General features: G+C 44.5%; 3 protein-coding genes across 8 annotated transcripts in view; 1 reads left to right on the forward strand and 2 right to left on the reverse strand.

The window, feature by feature from the left end:
- The window catches only part of LOC132467619 (inward rectifier potassium channel 2-like), a 105,863-nt gene that overhangs the window by 37,895 nt on the left and 54,088 nt on the right, over nucleotides 1-13,880 (reverse strand). The window lies entirely within an intron of this gene.
- khdc4 (KH domain containing 4, pre-mRNA splicing factor) lies at nucleotides 2,539-9,479 on the forward strand. 3 transcript variants are annotated; one of them, XR_009528044.1, is made up of 14 exons: nucleotides 2,539-2,696; nucleotides 3,103-3,286; nucleotides 4,125-4,253; nucleotides 4,352-4,431; nucleotides 4,575-4,627; nucleotides 4,721-4,905; nucleotides 5,175-5,386; nucleotides 5,491-5,551; nucleotides 5,764-5,821; nucleotides 5,962-6,188; nucleotides 6,977-7,126; nucleotides 7,462-7,543; nucleotides 7,655-7,743; nucleotides 8,712-8,810. XR_009528044.1 is itself a non-coding variant. In XM_060065069.1 (14 exons), exons 1-14 carry the CDS (start codon nucleotides 2,668-2,670, stop codon nucleotides 8,948-8,950), a joined length of 1,806 nt encoding a protein of 601 aa, XP_059921052.1. In that variant the 5' UTR covers nucleotides 2,539-2,667; the 3' UTR covers nucleotides 8,951-9,479. The 3 variants fall into 3 exon arrangements, 2 of the variants coding, with proteins under 2 accessions (XP_059921052.1, XP_059921053.1); XM_060065069.1 differs by having other exon boundaries at nucleotides 7,434-7,543; nucleotides 8,712-9,479; XM_060065070.1 differs by having other exon boundaries at nucleotides 6,983-7,126; nucleotides 7,434-7,543; nucleotides 8,712-9,479.
- On the reverse strand, nucleotides 9,047-13,750 carry LOC132467635 (NADH dehydrogenase [ubiquinone] flavoprotein 1, mitochondrial-like). The gene is made up of 11 exons (XM_060065084.1): nucleotides 13,580-13,750; nucleotides 13,301-13,416; nucleotides 13,053-13,135; nucleotides 12,588-12,758; nucleotides 12,307-12,490; nucleotides 11,702-11,891; nucleotides 11,227-11,439; nucleotides 10,924-11,090; nucleotides 10,736-10,817; nucleotides 10,270-10,415; nucleotides 9,047-9,856 (listed from the first exon to the last, which is right to left on the reverse strand). The coding sequence occupies exons 2-11, from the start codon at nucleotides 13,394-13,396 to the stop codon at nucleotides 9,761-9,763; spliced, it is 1,428 nt and encodes a 475-aa protein (XP_059921067.1). The 5' UTR covers nucleotides 13,397-13,416; nucleotides 13,580-13,750; the 3' UTR covers nucleotides 9,047-9,760.

The following is a 13,880-nucleotide window of genomic DNA, read 5'->3' on the forward strand; positions in this document are numbered from 1 at the left end:
GTGACTTATCTAAGTAGGGGCAGGGTGGAAGCCTTTGCTTCCCTGTCTGCCTGCCTACAACATGATGCTGTGGCAACATGGGCCCATCTTGATCCCGTGCTCAGAAACATCAGGGAGAAATATCCGGATGCAAAACACATCCACTTCATTTCAGATGGCCCAACATCACAGTACAGAAACCGTACCTTTTTCTATTTAGCCTCCACTGTGCCCTTCATCCATGGTTTCCAATGGGTGACCTGGAACTACACTGAGGCCTCACATGGCAAAGGTGCACCGGATGGAGTAGGTGGGGCCCTAAAAAACCTTGCCGACCGAATAGTTTCCTATGGGACCAGCATACCTGATGCGGATGCACTGTATGAGCAGCTGGAGAGAAATTCTTCCGTGACCCTGTACAAGGTGTCAGAGGAGAAAATCAAGGAAAGCTCTGAATTGGTGCCCCCACACCTGAAAGCTGTTCCCGGGACAATGAAAATACACCAAGTGAGTCAGCTTAATAAGTTAATGCAGTTAAATAAGTTGAATTTCCCAGGCTTTTGCCTTGGAAAGCAGTCTATACACACCATTATCCAAAATAATCCCACAAAATTGTCATCAACTAAGTATGAGACACTTCAATGTTCAATTCAATGAGTAAAGTGAAAATGTAATGTTTTGAATTTTGAATTTCACCCAACAGCTGACATCCACAAAACCTGGAGTCATAAACACAAGGCCAGTGTCCTGCTTTTGTGACAAAGATTGTCAGTGCTTTCAACCAACTTGCCACGCTTTCTCTGAGGGAGGGGAGGAGGGCCCTGACAGCATCGAGGAACCTGACAGCACCGAGGCCACCATAGAGGTTGGACAGTGGGTCCTAGTTGAATATGATGGCGATTTGTTTCCTGGCACAGTCAAACAGGTGAACTTGATTTCAAAATGTTTTCATCTCTAAAAAAAGTGTAATGACATTCATATTAGACTAGGATAGAACTTTGTCCAGTTACATTATAGCAATGTGCTGTTCAGCCAAAATTTTGGGGAGACTAAAATGTTTTCTTTCTTTTAAAAAAACAAAAACAGATTGCTGATGACCAGTATGAAGTGGACACCATGTAGGGGAAAACCGCTTCTATGTCCCAAGCATCAGATTTCCTGGAGAAATGGTCTGGTATTACCGCCAGGACATACGGGACATAATCCCAGAACCACTTCCTGCCACCTCCTCTGCCAGACATTTTTGCATTTTGCCTGATTTATGGGAAAAACACAAAATCCGCACATGATTCACTTTATCACATTATTCTCAAAAATGATTCTGATAAAAGGTTGCATGATTCAGGACCAAATGCTTTTATATTAAACTAAAATAATTGTAAGATCATATGATTGTATGTTAAATTGAAATGTTTCTCAGGATGACATGATAGGTGTATGATTGGTAAATGTATTTGTTTTAGTTGTTTACATAGATGGCAAATGTTTTTTTAAGTTGTTTCGTTTAACACAAGACATGGTACTGTTATGACCACTTTCAATGAGCAAATCAAGCTCTATTCATGAAATAAATATTCTTTTAAAAATTATATGTGTTACATGTGTAAAATATGAAGGTAAGGCATCAGGACTCTTGGTGAACAATGAATCTGAACTGAATCTCATTTCCGAAATATTGAACCTCATTACCGAAACAGCATTCTCATTACCGCAATATGTGCGTTTTGTACAAACTACATAATTATGAGTTAATCATACTTTGTTGAAAAATATATATACACATTATATAAAACAATACTTATTTCAGGTATGCTTCATAAAAATGGTAAATGTAATCGTTTCAGCAAAATATTGAAAAAGTACGTTGCAAATCAAATTGTGTGTTTCGGTAATGAGAAATATTAAGTCAATTATGAAAAAATATAAATGTAAAAAAGTATTTTTCCTAAAGTTATACATAGCTCTGAGCATTAATTTTAATAATCTACTTTAAAAATAGCCAAAAGTACACATTTTAAACCATAATTTTAATGTAATGTGTTGTGGTAATGAGAATTTTTTATGGACTTCGTCTCTAAAATGTAAATTAATATATAATAAATATTTAAAAAATCTCCTGAAAATAATGTTTTTAGTAAATTTAAACCTTAATCTGATGTGTGCAAAAGGAAAATTTGCTTCAAATGCATTTTAAAAATTCTGATGTTGGACACCTTTTAAATCTGCATTTCGTGAGAATCAACCATGTAGGGATTACTTATAACCACTGTTTTAGTTTATCTTATTATTACTTACTTTATTTCATTTTATTATTATCATTTATTATTGTGATCCATGCTGCTAGGCCTACTTATTTTTTAATAATAATTTTTACTTTACCTTTATTTACTTTTTCTTGTATTGTTGATTGCTGTTAAGGCACCAAGCCTAAGAATTGTTCTCTTGTGTATTTGTACAATAAGGTTTAATAAAAGTTATTAGGTGAGTAGCATGTTTTAAAATAAATCCTCTGACATACAGTGAGGCAATGTAACGATTTAATAACATACCGGAAGCGGAAACAGCTGCCCCGCTTCCGGCTTGCTCCTCGACAACAGAACAATCTGGTGGCGCAGTGGAACCAAGTATATTTTGTTGTTAAAATATTCTTAATTGCATTGATAGGTCCCTCTGTAATAAAGGACATTGATGTCATTTGGTGGAACTCAAAACGGCGGGTGAGTGCGACGCAGCATGGCCCCTGCTGCTGGGTGTAGCTTTAGCTTTAGCTTTAGCTGTGTTTACCCAGTCTGGTTAGCCGTCTACTTCATGTCTACTTCACATTTGATATAAGGTTGTTATATCAACCTTATATCAAATGTACGACTTTCGTTGTTCTAGCTAATCCGCTTGTATGTGATTCAGACTAATTTTGTCACTTACGAATTCATTTGGAGTCATGTCAGGCATGGTAATAACATTCCAAGACCAGGTTACCATTAGCATGGGTTTTTATTTGTTTTGTTTTGAAGGCCAATCTAATTCGGAGTAGGAAACTATTAACCTAATCTTGTATAATTATTTCTTTATTATACCAATACATAAATCATTTATTCATACCATGCTATTTTCTTAATTTTTAAGCCGCCGCAGCAAATGGGACCAGCCGGGGCCCGGGTCCGGTTCTGGGGGGATGGGTGAGGTGGAGACTGCACCCACTGGGGCCCTGGATGCAGCAGCAGCCGTGGCTGCTAAGATCAATGCCATGTTGGTGGCCAAAGGAAAACTGAGACCCTCACAAATAGGAGTCCCTGGACCCCTCGACAAGGCAATGCTCTATTCTCATTACATCTATCTCATACTCGCTCTGATCATCTTTAGAGCCACTAATGTAGTGCTGGTTCAAAAGGTGCCTATTCAGGACGGGGTGATTGCTTTGCCTCCCGTGTGGCTGCATGCAGTTTTTTGAGAGCTGCTCATTCAAATAACTTCACACTCCACAGTGCACTTCCTTCTGTCCTAAGTAACCCATCCTCCAAAACACGCAGATTTTTGTAGCTTTCTCAAGAACTGCACTTCCTTGGGTTCCCAGCAGTACACCCGCTTAGTCTGAAGTTAGATCAAATTAATGGTTGTCGAGAAAACTGAAAGACATAACGAGACTCCTCTGACATAGTTTGATTCATCTAACGTTAGTAAGCTCAGTGGCCAAGTGAATTGCAGACATTGAACCGTGGCTTGTGTTGGCCCCTTGCCAATGCAGTTGAAGACCTGCTGGAGTGTCGATAGAGCCCTGAAGCAACGCCCCCATTTGTGCACAAAGCGCTGTTTGTTTTGTTTGATTAATGTTGAACGTTTCGTGTTTTCAACTAAGTTGACACTGCACTTCCTTGGGTCAACAGCAATACACGCCATGTGGGAAGTAGATCAGCTGAACGGTTCTAGAGAAGCACACAAACACACACGCACAGATTCCACAAATTATAGCTAGATGATAGAACAGACCGGTAGAGATACAATCAGACCGGTAGAGATACAATCATCATCATAGGTCAGGCACTAAGTTAAAGGTATATTTGACTGCCTTACCAATTAACTATACACACCATTCACCATTAACTATCCACAGGATACAAAAAAAACATCTGTTCATTCAACTTTTCCAGGTCGTGGGTGTTTGCAAACCTGCGATGCAGACTAAAGCTAAGGATGATCTGGTGGTGGCCGAGGTGGAGATTAACGACGTGCCCCTCACCTGCCGTAACCTACTGACCCGGGGGCAAACCCAAGATGAGGTCAGAGCCCAGAAGACACTGGTTTGGTTTAAATGTTGTTTAATTTTGAAGGGCTTTGGAGTCGATCTGACATTGATCTCCCTCGGTCTGCCTTGCAGATCAGTAAAATTAGTGGCGCTGCGGTGTCCACTAGAGGGCGCTACATGGCCGCAGACGAGAAGGGCAAAGCACTGTCGGGGTCAGTCCTGTTTCCAAAACACAGACTACTAAAGGCTCTCTCCAGAGTCTCTTTTCACAACTCTCATGAGTCTATCTTCACAACTAATGGTGCTCTTAAGGTAAGACACTGCAACAGTAAAATTGGTCTTTTCCTCTGCACAGGGAGCGACCTCTTTACCTGCATGTCCAAGGCCAGACCAGGGAGCTGGTGGACAGTGAGTACTTCTCCTGGAAAGGTATCTTTAGTATCCGTGACAGTAGCGACGACGGGCCACAAGTTGACACGGATTGTGTTGCGTTCTCGCCAGGGGCTGTCAACAGAATCAAGGAGATCATCACCAACGGATTGGTGAAGGCTGTGGCTGCAACAACATCCTCTTCGTCCTACAGTCACAGTCCTGCAGCCCCAGCACCAGTTTACCAACCGCATAAACCACCTTCAGTCTCGATGCCACCCATGAGCCATGGCCACAAACCACACTATCAGTCTGGGGTATGGAATGCCATTTCCCCCCTCCTTATTCTACAGTTGGCTTCTGTGATGATGCCTCTCATTTATGTTTCTCCTACATATATTGGATTGTCTCGCCCAATGGAAATCAGCACCAGATAATTGTTGGGATCAGTCTCGATTTTCAGAACATCCCATCCAAATGGTTGTTTAGTAGTTGAATACAACATGTCTCATTGTGCAGAATGTACGGGGCTTTTCCTAGCAGCCTCTGCCCGTGTTATATGTTCATCACTGGTGTTCGCTCTCAGATGCACTATGTGCAGGACAAACTCTTCGTGGGTCTGGAGCACGCCATCCAGGGCTTCCCCGTGAAGGAGAAGGTGGAGGGACCCGGCTGCTCCTACCTGCAGCACATCCAGGCCGAGACGGGGGCCAAAGTCTTCCTCCGGGGGAAGGGCTCGGGCTGCCTGGAGCCCACCTCTGGACGCGAGGCCTTCGAGCCCATGTACATCTACATCAGGTGAGGACCCGAGAGGAGATTCATTCTCAGAAATAAGAGGCTCTGAGTGTGAAGGTTTTTGCCTTACGAGAGGATTGAACCAATGTAACATGGGTCTTCCCCAGCCATCCTAAACCTGAGGGGTTGGCAGCCTCCAAAACCCTCTGTCAAAACCTGCTCCAAACCGTGAGTTACCAATTTGATTGAAGTTGGTCATAGTTGGTATATACATAATACATAATGTATATAAAACTTGCTAGTAAATGTTATTGCACTTGTATTCAATAATGCCATCAGGTTAAAGGCCATAACAATATATGCTGGGTTTAGCGGTGTGAGTATCTTAATGCACTAAACTAGATTTAACTAAGTATGTTAAAACATGTTTCTCTCTCCAGGTACATGCTGAATATTCCAACTTCCTGAACCAAATGAGTTCAATGATGCCCCCGCAAGGTAAAGGGCTCCGGCGCCTTCCTCTTCGGCTCTTTGCACCCGACTGGAACATGAGTCCATTAAGACTCCACACCGACTTGTACACGTGCTCTCAGTGCCCACCGGGGCTTCCTGACACCACCTCTCTCTTCCTCCTCCAGGCTACATGCCGCCAATAGCAGTCAACGGATTGCCCCCCCAGCCTGCCTACTACCCCCCTGCAGGCTACCAGCCAGGCTACCCCATGCCCGTCCCCCCACCCCGGCCGGTTCCCCCTCCGTACGCTGTCCCCCCGCCCATCCCCCTAGCAGCCCCCTCGGTGGTGCCCCCCCCGTACAGCCTCCCCCCTGCCCGTCTACCCGCCCCTGTTCCCGCCGTGATGCCACCGGTAAGACGGTTCGTGGGTATCTATGAATGGATGAATGAATGGATGAATGAATGAATGAATAAAAAACATTAGCATAAATTAATACCCTTTAACTAGGCAATGGGTTCATGATTTACCATTGCATACCAGTGAACCAAAACAATGATTGCTGAAAAGTGAAGGTAATGGTCTTCATAATCTATTAATTTGACCCGTGTATACAGCTTCTAAATGACTTGGGTTCTTGAAACCTTGTTAATATTCTCCAAGCTCCAGGTGCATTTGTCGAAATGATATGGTACAGCACAACACAATAGCTCACCTGCGAAAGATCAAATCAAACTCACATTTAACTCATGCTTATTGTCTCATATAGAAGTCAATGCCCTCGAAATTAAAGTCTCTTTGACATTGTGCAAACCTGGTAATCAAAATGTTAAGGTTTATGGCCGTGGACCCTGAACATGTTCATATATCCTCCTTTCAGTCTTGAGATATTTTTTTTTATTGACACGGAATGGTAATTGCTCTAGATTTAACCGAATGCTACACTATTGTTTATCAAACTGAATACTTTTCAAATGTCAAGGTTTAACATTACACATTGAACTCCCATTTAGATGGAAATTCTTAGTGTATTTTCTTTACGTAAAGTAGCTTTCACCAAAAATATAATGCATAGAAATAAATGTGTGCCAAAGCCATTGAGAAAAACGGTAAACTTTGAGTTTGGCCAAGATGCATTGATACATGAGAGGGATTTATCCCACGGTGAATGGTGCTGACGTCTGTCTCCCGCTCCTCCTCAGCTGCAGGTCACTCCCGTTCCCTCCTTCTCTCCCGCTGTGCCCGCTCTCCCCAAGGCCCCGCCCCCGTTGCAGGCAACCAATCCCCCGCAGAAAAGGCGCTTCACGGAAGAGGTGCCGGACGAGAGGGACAGCGGGCTCCTTGGTTACCAGGTGATCCCAATCTCCCCCTCCTTCGCTCCTGTCTTTATTCTGCTTTTCTTTTCTGCTCTGCTAAGCATCACTGCTTTCCTCCACAGCTGAACCGCTCCACTTTGACTTCTGTTAGATTCGCCCCACCCTTTTTCTAGTAGCATCATCATATATGTATATATGTATATGTATGTTTTAGTGTGTGAGTTCATTGTTGTCATAGTACACAATTAATAAAATATTGGGACAGGGAGCAGATGATTATTATTATTATAGGGGCTGGTAGAGGATACCTGCTAATCGTGCCTGTGTGTCTTTCTGCTCATAGCATGGACCCATTCATATGACTAATTTAGGTGCAGGCTTCCCAGTGGGCAGCCCGGAGACCTCAGGACCCCTGTCACAGAGTTCCTCCAGTGCACCAAATGAGAGGGACAGGTATTTGTGACCTTCTTCCAGACTTCAAAGCAACTAGCAGTGACTCCAGAGGCATTTGTGACCAAAATGGACTAATAAATTTCCCTTCTCTCCCTTACCATCTTTCACCAGTCGACAGCTAATGACCCCACTGCCCATGTCTTTGAACGGAGGTATGAGACCCAAGATGGAGGAGATGAGGGCACTGCAAGGCCCTCTGGGTAAGGGCATTACCCTCCATGGACAGACAAATCCCTGTCACAAATCCATAGCTTATACTTTTGGCTTATTCAAATACCCCATCTTAACCCCTGACCATGTATGTTCCTGAATGAAAAGGCTAAAAACTACCCTGTCCTGAGGTGGACATAGTTCTAGAGTTAGCTTATTAAAGGCTTTGGGAAATGTATGGCTCTTCATGCTACCCAGTTAGCTTCACAAAATACTTTTTAAAACCATAAGATACAGAAAACACCAAAGATACACCTTTCAAGGGTGACTTGATTGTTCTGAACTTTTTAAGAGCTGCGTAGCAAATAGGACAAAGCTGTAGTCAGCATTTAATGATTGGTTGTTTATTCAGATGTATGAGAAGGAAGATGAGTGCATCTTTAAGGTGGCACCGCTTTGCCCTGAATGGCGGTGGGAGTGTGAACACGGCCATTGGAAATGGTATTAAATAAGTTGACCCCTTTTAGGCTCAGGAATGAAGGCATTGGAGGGACATCCCCCCCCTACTATCACCAAGCTATTCCATCCACCTCAGTCCCTTTCTGATGACATCATCAGTCGGGAGTTTCGTCTTGAGTCCGGTCCCTGTGGTCTCATCACTAACGAGAATGTCTCTTTGTTTTTGTGTTTTCTCTTTTCCTCTGTGTTTTTCTTCTCTTTCATGTACCGCTGGGGGTGGGGCATGACTTCTGCTGTGACGCTGTCCGACCATTTGATTGGCTGTCGCTCCCCACCAACCAATGGCTGCTTTCGACCAATGCCCCGCCTCTGCTGACTTAAACAATGAATCCACTCTAATGACCATTTTACTTCCCCCAAACTGATAATACATTTACGTTGCACCTGTCTTCTATGTCACGAATGTTATTATCCATGGCTGTTTTTTTCTCCCCATGTCCTTCTCTTTGTCTCCCAACGTGTTGTTTCTCCATGCACCACCAAACCTCTCCTATTTCAGAGCCTTCCGTGAAGCGAGTGAAGACGGGCCTGGTGGCGTACACAGGGGACTCCTCGGACGAAGAGGAGGAGCGCCGCTCTGCCCCACGGGCTCTGGGGACAGGTAACCCTGGGTTGGCTCCCCCTCCGTCCCCCAGCTGGGCGCAGGGGTACCGCGGCCTCACGCCTGCAGCGCCCCGTGACAAAGCTCAGACACACCATCAGCAGCAGCCGCCCATGCCCTTCTGGATGGCCCCTTGAGGCAGAGCCAGGCCCAGCACAAACCCCTGAAATGAATTTGAATGGCCCTGTCCTTCCAGGGCGACCCAACACCTTGTGGTTGGCTTTTGACACGTGTTCACGACCACATTGAAAACGGGTTCTGCACTTTGGTCGGCAAAAAGACTTGCTGATGTTTTTTGTTTTTTTGAAGTAGCTCTCAACGATAGGTTGGAAATGCAATGTGTAAAAGACATTTGAAATCTTTAAATACATTTTTGTTAAACTACTGTGCTGGCTCCTCCATGGATAGATCAGCAATACTAAACCTTCACTTTTGGATTAATCCCCCGTGCGGAAGTAAAAAAGTATTTTTAACAGGTAATGATGTCTCAAATTGCGTCTTTCTATTCGCCTCTTTCTACTTTCCCTTGTTAAAAGTTTCCAGGGTTAAAAGTTCCGTTTGCCATTCCTTTATGCTTTTTTGTACAAACTAAACTTAACCTCATGTCATAGACCAATTAACTTTATTTCATGATTTTGTGAAATAAATGTTATTTATTGCAGTGTATCTTTTGTCGTGTATCCCTGCCTTGCTACAAAACGCAAACAGTATACTTTATAATGCAGTACTATACTCATCAACAGTCTATATTATTATACAGATTCACTTACTGCCAATATGACAAAGAAGGTGCCATTGTAGTTAAACAGCTTTCAGATATGTGTACGTTCAACAGGGCACACTAAGAATCACATCAGTACTTAAAATGGATCAAAACAATTCTACTATTCCCCGTCGTATAGCTGAGGGCCGTTAACAGCCTTAAGGTATAGTGATGGACTGGAGATTCAGACCATCTCGATCGATGGCTCTCGAGGAGTGTTTGTCGAGTTGTATTCTGCAATGCGGCTCTCCATCACTGGGCGGAAATGGCGGATCAGCCCCTGTGGAAGAAACAAGTTCACCATTAAATATAATTGTGGCTTCCATGTTTGATTCCTACCATGACATTTCACTTTGTAGGTGAGGAGTCCATTGCAGCAGCAGTTTAGGGCAGTGAGATTAGCGTAGTAAGACTGCTGACATAACATTGAAAATGTTTTTCTTACCTTCTATCTAATCAATGAAGCAATAATGGCAGGGGCTGCCCACATGATGAGCGATGGGGTGGTAAACCCTACCCCTACTAAAGACGGCATGACTCAGTCCTGTGAGCTAAACCAAAGTGAGGCGATTCACTGCTGGAGTCCGTGAGAGTGACAGGAAGGAGATTAACCATAAAGAACATTCCATATTGTATTGGGTTATACCAAGTAAGACCTGTCCATGGGTTGTTGTGGTTTCAGGAAGGACTCACCTGTACGGGCCAGGCAGCCCCATCCCCCAGGGCGCAGATGGTATGTCCCTCAATCTGCTTGCTCAGCTCCCAGATCATATCTATTTCTGACCCAGCCGCCTCGCCGCGCACAAACCTCCACATCATGTCGTCCATCCAGTCCACTCCTTCAGGGCAGGCAGAGAGAGAACCGTTTGGTTTGTTGGGTCAATGCTTCTCTGGCGAAGCACTGTGAACAGCATAGGCTTACCTGTTTAGCAGTACTTATAGTTTAATTATGAATGAGTAACCAACGTTTAAAAAATAACCTGAGGGATTAAAACTGAATTATGGCCAAGTGCAACAATTATGTTGTCGTTTATGATATAATTGGTGCAAGATGAAGTATTGTCCTTCTGATTGACAACATATTGGTTGGCTCTAATTTGAACCACATGTTAACGTGAATTGCGTAAAAAAAATTACATTATGAATGGCAATTCCTTACCCTCCCTACAGGGGGTGCACTGGCCACAGCTTTCATGCTTATAGAACTCCACCAAACGAGCAATGGCCCTGATCACATCAGTCTGATGGGGCGGAAAACACATTTTATGTTGTTGGACAGTTGGATATAATCAATAATATTGCAATAATTTGATGTAAATGAGAAGAAGCGTTGGATTTAGTTTGTACAGATTTATCCATGACAATGATGGCGGCTGTGCCCAGGGCAGTTTCTGCACGAACAAGGTCATCAAAATCCATCAGCACATCGTCACACACATGGCGAGGGATAATGGGAGTGGAGGAGCCCCCCGGAATGACACCCAGCAGGTTGTCCCAGCCGCCCCTCACTCCGCCTGCCCAATCACAGGGAAGGAGGAGGGTTAGAACACACACACACACACGCACACGCACACAAACGCACACACACACTCACTCACACACACACACACACACACACACACACAGACGCGCACACACACACTCACACACCTGCGTGTCGGTCTATGAGCTCCCTCAGAGGAATAGACATTTCCTCCTCCACTGTGCACGGAGTGTTCACGTGACCGGAGATGTTGAATAGCTTTGTTCCCGAGTTCCTCTCTCTCCCGAAAGTGGCGAACCAAGCGCCACCTCGACGACAGATAGTCGGCGCCACGGCAACCGTCTCCACATTGGCAACCGTAGTCGGGCACCCAAACACCCCTAAAAGTAGCAGCAATGTGGTGGTTGATTAACACATTAATTAACCACGTAGATAACCCTAACCCTAATGAACACAATTAAAATGATTGTAACGCAAAATATTTATAATGTACGATATATAATAAATATCGATGTGTTGTTTTCAATTACAAAAAAATCAAATAACTCCTGCAAGACACTGGCTGCATCTGCAGGATGAAGAGATAACAACCAAACCAATTACTGAGGTGTTATCCAACGCCAGGGTTGACCTGGAGCTCACCTATGTCCGCAGGGAACGGAGGTTTGAGGCGGGGTTTCCCCTGCTTCCCTTCCAGGGACTCTATCAGGGCGGTCTCCTCCCCGCAGATGTAGGCGCCTGCTCCCCGCATCACAAACACATCAAAGTCGTACCCAGAGGCGCACGCGTTCTTCCCTAAGAGGCCCGCCTGGTACGCCTCACTGATGGCAACCTGGAGAGAGCGATATCGGCAATGAGACATACGCAATGACTCAATCTTCAGACTTATCAATGATGCATGTAATATAATACTACTACTACATATTCCACTATTACTACTACTACTACTACTACTACCAGTACCACATTTCAACAAGTTGGCTCCTGAAGGCCTCTATTTGACGGAATGAACAATCTGTTAAGGAATATTCACCATGGAGGCACAATATCCAGTGAAATTAGGGTTGCTTTTGAGGCAAGAATCAGGGTCCCCATATGCACACATGTATAGACTTCCAATAAAAAACGTTAAAGGCTGTTGTATTTTACCAATGATACTCCAATAGTAGGCCTACATATTGAATGCCCACAATGAATCAAGTGGATAATCTTTTGCTTGGGTTTATAAACACATGTTGGCCTCCTACCTGTAGATTGGAGGCCTCATTGTAAAACTCTCCTCTGATGTAGATGTACGCGGCCCGGGCCTCCATGGCCCTGCCTGCGACCAGGCAGCCCTCGATCAGCTTGTGGGGGTCGTGACGCAGGATCTCCCGGTCCTTACAGGTCCCCGGCTCGCCCTCGTCGGCGTTCACCACTAGGTACTTGGGCCTGGGAGTGAAGACAGAACACGTGGCCTGTCATTCACCACAGTGCACACACCACCAATGTCCCTGCCTAGAGGTTCTGCGTGGTGTGTTCTCCGTACCGGCCGTCGCTGGGCTTGTTCATGAAGCTCCACTTCATCCCAGTGGGGAAGCCGGCGCCCCCACGCCCCCTTAGCCCAGAGACCTTCACCTCCTTCAGGATCCAGTCCGAACCCTTCAGCAGGATCTCCTTGGTTTTGTACCAGTCACCTCGCTGGAGCGCTCCCTTCAGCCTGGCAAGAGGAGAGAGAGTGATCCACTACTAATGATGCCAACATGTAAGGATGGAAGAAATGCTAGCTTTACATTGCCACTGTTTATCTGTGCTTATGTATGTGTTTTTTCAAGGGAGGTTATTTAATTTGACCCCTCTGGGACCGATAGGGAAATGGAGAAAGAGAAGGGTAAGGAAGAGATGGAGAGAGAGAGAGATTGTTCATTTATTAACCTTATTTGGTTGACATGTATGCTGATTTATGTGATGAATTGTGTTTTTAATTTAACCCATCAGTAATGTTGTTTCTCACCTCCAGTCATGACGACCAAATAAATTGGTGAAAATCCTATCTTGATCACTCAAAGGACCAAATGTGGTCTTTTGTGGCTTTACCTGGTTAAAAAGTACAAAAACAAAGTACCAAAGAGAAGACATTTAAACTAGGCCTATCTGAATATATATATTTTAATGTTAATGTAACGGCATTTAAACACGACTTTATAAACATGCTAACAGAGAGTGTATAACACCACTATGCAGCAGGCAGCAGCCACCAACCTGTGTCTGCGACGCGGTGCTGTAGCCTTGCAACAGACGCGGCACGGCCACCACTGACCGAGAGCATGCCCTCACGAGCAGCCGGCGGAGCAGCATTCTCAGAGGTCACTATGGTCCTGTCAATTGTACAAATGATACAAACTAACTGTTCAAATACTAACAACTAGAGCATTCCCTCTTAACACAACACATGCAGGCCTACCGTTAAAGCGCCTGCGCAACAGAAGCCGCTCCGACGGAGCAGATTGACCACTAGGTCAACTCGACAGCATAGCCTACCTTGCTAGAGATGTTTCCAAGGTAACCAAAACAGTATGCCCACGGAAGTGTTCTCCAAAAAATACTTCCTAGAAGCATATATAAATGATACGCTATTACTAAAACGATCAAGGTTCATAGGAGGAGTTGAAGCTTAGTTGGGTTTATAGGATTAGGCTAACTATGTGCGTAATGTCCTGCACGCTGAGCGTGCTTCTGGTGAAGTCTCGCGGACAGCTTCAGGTGAAATACAGCACGAGAGCCGTGTGGAGCAGGGTGTTAAATGACCCTCTAATTGGTTTCAAACCTAAATTAACTCTGA

This window comes from Gadus macrocephalus, chromosome 11 (genome assembly GCF_031168955.1).
Source record: "Gadus macrocephalus chromosome 11, ASM3116895v1".
Taxonomy (NCBI): Eukaryota; Metazoa; Chordata; class Actinopteri; order Gadiformes; family Gadidae; genus Gadus; species Gadus macrocephalus.